General features: G+C 40.5%; 1 protein-coding gene across 1 annotated transcript; it reads left to right on the plus strand.

The window, feature by feature from the left end:
• Nucleotides 1-8,365: 8,365 nt before the first annotated feature.
• On the plus strand, nt 8,366-9,130 carry LOC112785959 (uncharacterized). The gene is made up of 2 exons (XM_025829381.1): nt 8,366-8,750; nt 8,826-9,130. The coding sequence occupies exons 1-2, from the start codon at nt 8,366-8,368 to the stop codon at nt 9,128-9,130; spliced, it is 690 nt and encodes a 229-aa protein (XP_025685166.1).
• The last annotated feature ends 817 nt before the right edge of the window (nt 9,131-9,947 follow it).

The raw sequence follows: 9,947 nt of genomic DNA on the forward strand, positions 1-9,947 counted from the left end.
AGAAGGTGATGAGGTCCTCCTCTACAACTCAAGACTTCAATTCATGCCTGGCAAGCTCCGCTCTAGATGGGAAAGACCTTTGAAGGTGAAGGAGATAAAGCCCTATGGAGTGGTGGAGTTGTTTGATCCCAAGAGTGAAGCAACTTTCAAGGTGAATGGACATAGAGTGAAAAAGTATCATGGCTACAAGCCCCCAAAGGAGCTAGAGGTGTACCTATTGGAGGATGCACCAAGGAGAGAGGAAGCCTAAGAAAAGGACCATCCAACTTAAGGACGTTAAAGAAAAGTGCTTGGTGGGAGGCACCCTACCGTGGTAAAATCTTCCTTGTTTATACCATTTTGTTTGTAACCTTAAATTCTTTTGATTTTGTGAATTCTTGATGATTGATTGATTGCACAAGATTGCTAGTTTTATTCTTCTTGTGAATAGATAGGATGTTCATATAGTTCTCATCATTTTGGTATGGATGAATTGTTTAAGTAGGGAGAATGGTATGTTTTGGATAGTGCATGAAATTGTGAAGTATTCTCTTTGACTACTAGCTTAAGCTCCTACCAAAAATGTGTTAGAATAGGTCTTGTTGTGAAAAAAAAGGAAGAGAAAAAGGAAAAATGGGCACCGACGCGCCAGTGCACTGTGCGCGCGCACGCCGGTGGTGCAATTCCACCTCTTGGGCCATATACCCGAGAGTTATGCCCACTTCGTGCCTAACTCACGCCAAGCACTCACGCGTCCGCGTACTTGCCGCCTGCGTGTACCATTGCAAATCACCCATCGACGCACAAGCACACGGTGCCCGCGCGTCGATGGCGATATCTGAACTCTCTGGTACAATATCCAGAGACTTGTGCCACATTTGGGCCAATCTTGTGCCAAAACTGACACATCCGCGCAGTGTGCGCGTCCGCGCCAGTCGCAAAATCCCTCAAGCACGCGTCTGCGCACTGTGCGCGTCTGCGCGCCTGCGCCACTCACCAACTCTGGTACAAAATCCACAGACTTATGCCACCTTTGTGCCAATTCTGTGCCAAAGGCACAACTGACCTCGCGCGTGCACGCCATTGACGTGTCCGCGTCCCTTGCTAAAACCCTCACCGATGCGCCAGCGGAGAGTGCGCGCGCGCGCCGGTTGCGCGAATCAGTTTTAAAGCTGCGCGCACTGCCTTTCTCACCCCCTTTCTTTCCTTATTTCTTTTTTTTTCCTTCCTCCTCCATCACACCCCTTCTCTTCTTCTTCTTCTTCTTCTTCTTCCACAATCCACCACCACCGTCTCCGGCCACTCATCGGCGATTACCACCTCTTCCGGTGGCACTAAACCTCTCCTATTTCTTCTCATCTTCACAAAAGAAAATTCAACCTCGTTCTTTTACACTTCTCAATGTTCCACTTTCTCCATTTCTTTTCTTTCATTTTCTTTGCATCATTTCTCATAGTTAGATTCTTCTTGTTGTTTTACTTAGTTTCCCTTTCAGTTACATGATTATATTACTTACTTTTTGTTTGCCTACTTTTCCTTTTTTTTCTTAATTTTCCATGGATGTTGAATTTGAGTTTAATTTGTTTTACTAGATCTTTTGTCATTTTCCCTTATCTTTGCCAATATGTGATGTTTATGTGATGATTGATGTTTCATTTTGGATGTTATATTGATTGAGTATCTCATAATTGCTCACTGCTTGACAATTACACGCCAAGTGTTCGAGGAAATGCATCAATGCCATTTTGGTTTCTTTTAATAATGTACTTTGCATTTGGATGCCTCCCCTCATTCACTTATTGTCTTCTATACGTATTGAGTCCACTTTGCTTGTTGATTAGATACTCATTGAACATGACTTTCTCTTTGTTATGGATGCTTGAGACTATACTTCTCATGCCACTTTGCATGCTTCACTTCCTCTTGCATCCCATGCCAAGTGTTATGACCCATGTTTTTATGATTAGATTATTGCAATGTTTCTTTTGGGCACTATCTTTCACTTGCATGTTTTGGTTAAGATGATCCTTTGGGTTTCATGTTTTCTTATTTCCCTTTCTTTCCTAGGATGGCCACCAAGAAAGGCAAGGAGAAAGCTCCAAAGAAACCGGCCGCAAGGAGGGCACCCTAAAGATCAACTTCTAAGGCGCACTCTTCATTGGGAGCCAGACCCCTAACTAAGAAGGCTAAGATACCCGCTCCTATTGATGAGAAAGAAAAGAGCAAACCAGAAAAAAGATTCTTCAAGGTTCTCCAACCGCTTCTGTGAACTTGTGTTCCCCTCCATGGTTGTCAGGAACTATCATCCTGAGCATCTACTTGCTCCGCCGGACAAGGTTGCTCCTTATATTCTACCCTGCATTGAACAGCGAGGATGGGAGTTTCTTTTGAGAAAACCAAGGGAAATCAACCTCTCTTGGGTGGAAGATTTCTACACTAACTACCATCATTCCTGTCTTCAATCGGTGTACATGTGCCGGAAGCAAGTCTCGGTTTCAAAAGAGGCTATTCAGCAAGTGCTTAATGTCCTACCGGTACCGAGTGACATGGATGGCTACCAAGAAGTCTTATGTCAGCGAGAGAAGTTTGGATTTGATTGGGACTCGATCCTCCGAGTCATCGCTGAGCCGGAAGCATTTTGGATCCATGGTCGACTCCGGATGAGGCCCAAGAGCATTGACGCTCGCTTCCTTACTGTAGAAGCTAGAGCTTGGGCCCAGATCCTATCCCACTATGTGCTACCTAGCACCCACAAGTCGTCCTTCACGGCAGATCTCGCCTTGCTTGTTTGGGGTGTTCTCATGGAGAGGCCGGTGAACATTCCATTTCTTGTCAAGCAAGTGATGAGCCAAGTTCACGCCCGCGGTAATTTGCCATTTCCAGCATTGGTATCTGATTTAGTTGCTGCTGCGGGTGATCCTTGGGAAGCAAAGGATAGGAAGATTATAGTTCCGGCTAAGGGTGATGTGGTCCCAAGCGGAAAATACTTATATCTTCCCATGAACAACCCAAGCCTTGACATAGCCCTCCCATCTTCTATTCCTTCCACTTCATCATCATCACCACGACAAAGATCCACACATTAAAGGATAGAAGATCTACACCGGAAGCTTGATAGATATGAGCGGCGCAATCAATGCTGATACACGTACATCAAGAAGCTTCTGCGTTGTGTTACCCCTAGCATGGAGGAACCCGAAATATTCACATCCACCTCAAACCCAAGTGATGGGAGCTCTGAAGGAGAGGTTAGTGACGGTTCTGGTCCCGACCGCTCTTTGCACATTGTTCGTAGCACGGAGGACCGTGCTAATTTCTAAGTGTGGGGAGGTCGTTCGACCGATCTCTATGGGTAACAATCTCCTCCTTTTAATACCCATGGATTTATCTTTTGCCTAGTAGTTAGTACATTGTTAGTACATTGGATGTGTAGTTAGTTTTTCTTGTAAATACTCCTTGTATGATAGTTAGTTTCTATAGTGTTGCTTGGTCAAAACAATAACTTCTTTCCCAAGAAACTGTGTTTTGGGGTACCCTACCAAATTTTGAAAATTTTCTGCAGTAAACTTGCTTTAAGAATGTATTTTGGAACATAGTGATTGAGCTAAGAACACAAGCATGTAAGTTTTGAGCCTATTGCATGGTTACATCTTCTAACCATTATTTCCCATTCTTGTGTGCATATCTCTCTCTATATGATTGTGATCCTTGCTTTGTCAGATTCTATATGTCCATTACTTTGTGTATGTACGCATTTACATGATTGAGGCTATCATTTCATTTAATTTACTTTTCCCAAATGGCCCTAACCCTTTTATCTACCATTGCTAACCGATTTTGAGCCCATGATAAACCCTTTTTGTTCTTAAATAGAGCACATTAACAACCCTAAGCGAAAAACTATGAATGTCCTTAAATTTGGATCCTTGATTAGCTTAGGTAAGTTAGGATGTGTATCATTCAATTAGGAGGATATACTTGGAAAATTTGGGTAGATATATAGGTGTATAATTGTAGTGTAATTGAAAAATTCTAGAATTTGGGAACATGCTCATATATTGAATGATTGAACTATATGCATTGAAACTTTTGTACACAAGACCCCAAGAAAAGGGGATATATACAAAAAAAAAACTAACAAACAAAGCAATAAAAGGGGACAAAGAAACCCCAAGACAAAGTAACGAAGAAAACAATGCATATGGGTGTGAATTGAAAAGAATGCATGAGTATGCATAAAAGTGAAACTCAAGGGTAGCTAGGTAATATATTGTAGTTGTATAGGTTGTTCTATGTGTCTAATGGGATCCTAGGTTAATCAAGGACTCAAATTTTAAGCTCACTTGGCCATATACATCCTTACCTTCACCCTAGCCCCGTTACAACCCATGAATAAGACCTCATGATACTTGTAAGCATGCATTAAGTAATTGTTGACTGTTAGATGAAAGACAAATCTTGGAAAGCATGATTAGGAGAAGATTGAGTGACGAACCCTATACACTTGAGTGAATAGAGCGGATACACTTCCAGTGAGGGTTTGATGCTCAATTCTTTGCTCTCGGCTTTCACAAGCGTTCATTTAGCAAGTTATATGCACTCCTTAGTGATGTTCAATTTGGTAGGATTCATGAGCTACATACTATTTCCGCCCCATATGTTCACATGTGTACTTGGAGGATAGATTTGCCCTTGACCAAGTAGGTAGATGATTTTACATTAGTTGCATGCATTCACTTAGGCAGTTTGCATTTTATAAATCCTTTCTCACCATGATCTTTGGTCTTTTTATTCTAAGCATGAGGACATGCTTGGTTTAAGTGTGGGGAGATTTGATAAACCCCAATTTTGTGGTTTATATTGTGTAGAATTTGGGGGGTTTTGTCAATATTTCTCACACTTATTGACAAGAAATGCATGGTTTTGTGTTCACTTCATAATATTGCTCCATAATGAAAAATATGCTTGTTTTGCTTTAAAATTGCCATATTTTAATCCTCTTCTATTGCCATTCGATGCCGTGATGTATTTGTTGATTGATTTCAGGAATTATAGGGTAAGAATGGCCTAGAAGAGAGAAAGAAAGCATGCACAAGAGGGAGGAACATGAAGATTTGAATTTTGGGAAAAGCAGCATTGGCAAGCATGCGCACTCCACGCGCACGCGTGGATGAGGATGGCTCGAAGCGGCGTGCAAGGATGGACGCATCCGCGAGGATCAGAAGATTCCTATCGACGCGCACGCGCACTTGGCGCGCACGCGTGGATAACAAAATCAATCGGCGCGTACGCACGCATGGCGCGCACGCGCGGGAAGATGCACGTGACCTCATTAAAGAAAATCGTGCCTGACAATTTCTGAGGCTTATCAAGCCCAAATTCAAGCTGTTTCTGCATGGAAAAGACCTAAGGATGCTAGGGGAAAAGGGAGGATCAATCATTTTACACTAAGACACATTTTTAGCAAATTTTTAGTTCTTTGTTCTTCTAGAGAGAGAAACCCTTGTTCCTCTCTAGATCTAGTTTTAATTTGATCTTCCCTTGTTGAATTGTGAATTGGATCTTGTTAAATACTAGTTTTAATTGTTCAATTTGAATTCCTTATTAATTTTGCGTAGATCTTGTGTTAGTTTTATGAATTCTTGTGAATTGTCATTTTATACTCATTTCATGAATGTTGTAAATCTTGACTTGTTAATGTTACATTGATGATTTCTATGACTAATTGTGTTGTTTGGATGATTGTATGTTGATAATTGTTGGTGGGTACTTGTTAATTTCAATTTAATTACAATTTGAATATGTCTTTTATTAATGCTTACCAAGTGTTTGATGAATTGTTTACCTTGATTATGGTGTAGTTCTTTTCACTTTTGGTCTAGGCTAAGGGAATTGGGTAAACTTGAGTAATTGGGTCTAATGGATTTGATGGTTTGGGAGCCCTTAGTGGTCAATTTGATAACCATTGACGCTAACCTTCTATTAAGTCATTTAGTAGTGAGGTTAGAACTTACGGGTTGATGTTGACCAAACCATTTGACGTACTTCAAGTATAGAAGTAGACTTAATGAGTTTGGTTCCTCATAATTGTCAAGATATGGTTATTAGACAAGGATGGTGACCCCAATTCCCATGCCTAGTCAAGTGTTGCTTTTATTATTCATATTTGAGAACTCAATTTCTTGATTACTTTTCTTAGTTATAGTCATTTGCTTAGTTTAGAATAGAATTGTATTGGATGTTACTTGTTAATTTGGAATTGCTCATATTTTGCTTAGTTATTTGAATTAGTTTATTATAATTTAAGATTAGTTGCTTGTTAAGATTCCCATTTATTTTTGTGCTCATGACTCACAACCCCGGATTTCTACCCAATGTTGAAGCACATGTTTGCCCATTCCTTATGAGACGACCCGAGGTTTGAATACTTCGGTTATTTCTATTGGGGTTGAACTTGTGACAACCAAATCCCTCTCTAAATTTGATACTCGAGGCTTGTTGTTGGTAGAGCTATACTTGCAACGCAATTTTATTGAGAAAAATCTTTACCGAGCATCCTCGGGATTCCATCAATGGTGCCGTTGTCGGGGATTGATTTTGAATTGACAATAATTAAGTTGATGGGTACCTAGATCAAGCATTTTTATTTACTTTGTTAGTTAGCTTAATTTCAGCTTCTTGTTTTTCCTTATTCTTATAGCACTTGAATTTCCAGTTATTCATTGTATATATATCCATTTTAATAAGAAGCACACTAACTGTTTGATGCTTTGCATCAATCAAATTTGAATTACTCACCCTTCTTCCAAAAGGGTGTTCATCTTTGTTTTAGATTGTGTTTTGTGCTGTGTATGACAGGGAGGAAAGGAGTTGTAACCTCCTACGATTCTAAACCTGAGAGGACATTTCTAAGATTGAAAAGAGAGGCAGTGGCAAGAGGCAAAAGGGTAGTTGGTGAAGAAGAAGAAGAAGAGAATCCAAACAAAAACATAGAGGGTGAAGCACACAATCACCAAGAGGATGTTGTAGGCAATCATGCCGCTCCACAAGAGAGGAGAGTCTTGGCTCTTATATCAATCCCAATCCTGGGAATTGTGGAAGCAGCATCTTGAAACCCACTATACATGCCAATAATTTTGAGCTCAAACCACAGTTAATCACTCTTGTTCAGAATAACAGTTCATTCCGAGGGAATGCTCAAGAAAATCTAAATCAACATCTAACCACATTCATGAGAATCTGTGATACAGTGAAGGCTAATGGTGTTCAGTCTGACGCTTATAAACTGCTTTTGTTCCCCTTTTTTCTTAGGGATAAAGCATCTAAGTGGCTGGAATCCTTTCTAAAAGAGAATTTGACAACTTGGGTTGATTTTGTGAATAAGTTCTTGGCAAAATTTTACCCTTCCTAAAGAGTTATCAAGTTAAGAACTGAGGTACAAACATTTAAAAAACAAGATGGGGAGACTCTCTATGAAGCTTGGGAGAGATATAAGGAGCTAACAAGAAAATTCCCCCCGGATATATTCAATGAGTGGGTACAGCTACACATTTTCTATGAAGGATTGTCTCAAGAGTCAAAGAAGGCTTTAGATCACTCTTCAGGAGGCTCTCTCAATAATAAGAAGACAATTGAAGAGGCCATAAACATCATAGAAACTGTGGCTAATAATGAGTATTTCTATGTCTTCGATAGGAACCCAAGGAGGAGATTAATGGAGCTAAACTAGATGGATGTTCTCCTGGATCAAAACAAGGTGATCATAGCTTAATTGGCAGCTCTAACCAAGCAAATGGAGAAGAAACAAGTTTCAGCTATCAATGCTCAAGCACCTATGCAAGAAGGAGATAGTCCAGAAGTTGAATATGAATGGGAGCAAGTCAACTATGTGAACAATTTATCTAGACAACCATATGATCCCAATGCAAAAACTTACAACCTAGGTTGGAAGAACCACCCAAATTTTAGGTGGAGAAACCAACAAAACCATACCCAAGATCATAAGCCATACCACTCTAACCAATACAACAATCCTAGCCATCAATCACACAATCATAGAGCTTACTATAACTCACATAATGCTCCCTTCCAATCAAACCAGCAATCACACATCAACCCTCCTCAAAATATATCATCCTCAGCCCCACTACCATGTGATGACAGTAACAATTTTGCAAGATTGAAAGCTATGATGGCACAGATGGTAGGAGATATTGCCACTGTTGCAGTGAGACAATTACAAACTGAGAAAAAAATAGATTCAATCCAAGAGGAGGCCAGATCCAATATAAAGAACCAAGGGGTAGCAATCACAAAATTGGAATCATAATTTGGATCTTTATCTAAGCAGATACCAATGTCTACAAATACATTTTCCAACGATACCATGACAAATACAAGAGGGGAATGCAATGCTATCACACTAAGAAGTGGAAAAGTGGTGAAGGAGGCATCTTCAAGCCATAACTTGCAAGAAGAAAAGGTTGCAAATGACTCAGAAATTAAGGAGGAAGAAGAGATACATACTCCAGCTCCACCAAAGCAAGTCTTGAAGCCTTATGTACCAAAAGCACCCTATCCACAACGGATGAGAAAAGATGGGAAAGACAACCATTTTTCTAAGTTCTTGGAAGTCTTTAAGAAGCTTCAAATCAACATACTGTTTGCTGAGGCACTAGAGAAAATGTCACTCTATGCCAAGTTCCTCAAAGAGCTCATGACCATGAAAAGAAACTGGGGAGAAAAGAAAATTGTGGTGCTCACAGAGGAATGTAGTGCCATCATACAAAAGAAACATCCCCAAAAGATGAAAGATCCTGGGAGCTTCTAAATCCCATGCATCATAGGGAATATTAGCATTGAGAAGGCATTGTGTGATCTAAGAGCCAGCATCAACCTTATGTCCTTGGCCATGATGAAGAGAATGAGAATAGACGAGGTCAAACCAACAAGGATGGCACTTCAACTAGATGATAGAACATTCAAGTTTCCCCATAGAGTAGTGGAAGACTTGTTGGTTAAGGTGGGAGAGTTCATCTTCCCAGCTAATTTTGTGGTACTTGATATGGACGAAGAGGCTAATGCCTCTATTATACTTGGGAGGCCATTCCTAGCAACAGCTGGGGCAATCATTGAAATACAAAAGGGATAATTAGTCTTAAGACTGCATGAAGAAAAAATGGTGTTCAATATTTTTACTGCCATGAGTTACCCAAAAGAAACCATTGGAGAATGTGGTGCATGAAATTACAATCACACTTTTGCAACTCCGCACAACTAACCAGCAAGTGCACTGGGTCGTCCAAGTAATACCTTACGTAAGTAAGGGTCGATCCCACGGAGATTGTCGGCTTGAAGCAAGCTATGGTTATCTTGTAACTCTTAGTCAGGATATCAATAATTCTCAGATTTAATTGTAAAAAGTAAAAGAACATGAAATAAATACTTGTTATGCAGTAATGAAGAACAGGTTGAGGCTTTGGAGATGCTTTGTCTTCTGAATCTCTGCTTTCCTACTATCTTCTTCTTCATGCACGCAAGGCTCCTTCCATGGCAAGCTTTATGTTGGGCATCACCGTTGTCAATGGCTACTTCCCGTCCTCTCAGTAAAAATGTTCCAAATGCACTGTCACCGCACGGCTAATCATCTGTCGGTTCTCGATCATGTCGGAATAGGATCCATTGATCCTTTTGAGTCTGTCACTACGCCCAACACTCGCGAGTTTGAAGCTCGTCACAGTCATCCCTTCCCAGATCCTACTCAGAATACCACAGACAAGGTTTAGACATTCCGAATCTCAGGAATGGCCGCCAATAATTCTAGTTTATACCACAAAGACTCTAATCTGAATCGTGAGGCTAAGAGATATGCATTCAATCTAAGGTAGAACGGAGGTGGTTGTCAGGCACGTGTTCATGGGTGAGAATGATGATGAGTGTCACGGATCATCACATTCATCAGGTTGAAG

This window comes from Arachis hypogaea, chromosome 20, assembly GCF_003086295.3.
Source record: "Arachis hypogaea cultivar Tifrunner chromosome 20, arahy.Tifrunner.gnm2.J5K5, whole genome shotgun sequence".
NCBI classification, from domain to species: Eukaryota; Viridiplantae; Streptophyta; class Magnoliopsida; order Fabales; family Fabaceae; genus Arachis; species Arachis hypogaea.

Bases quoted from the DNA above. Each gene is read 5' to 3' on its own strand.
- LOC112785959 (XM_025829381.1), top strand. From the start codon at position 8,366: ATGACAAATACAAGAGGGGAATGCAATGCTATCACACTAAGAAGTGGA. The intron at 8,751-8,825 runs GTAGTGCCATCA...CATGCATCATAG, and splicing joins TGTGGTGCTCACAGAGGAAT to GGAATATTAGCATTGAGAAG.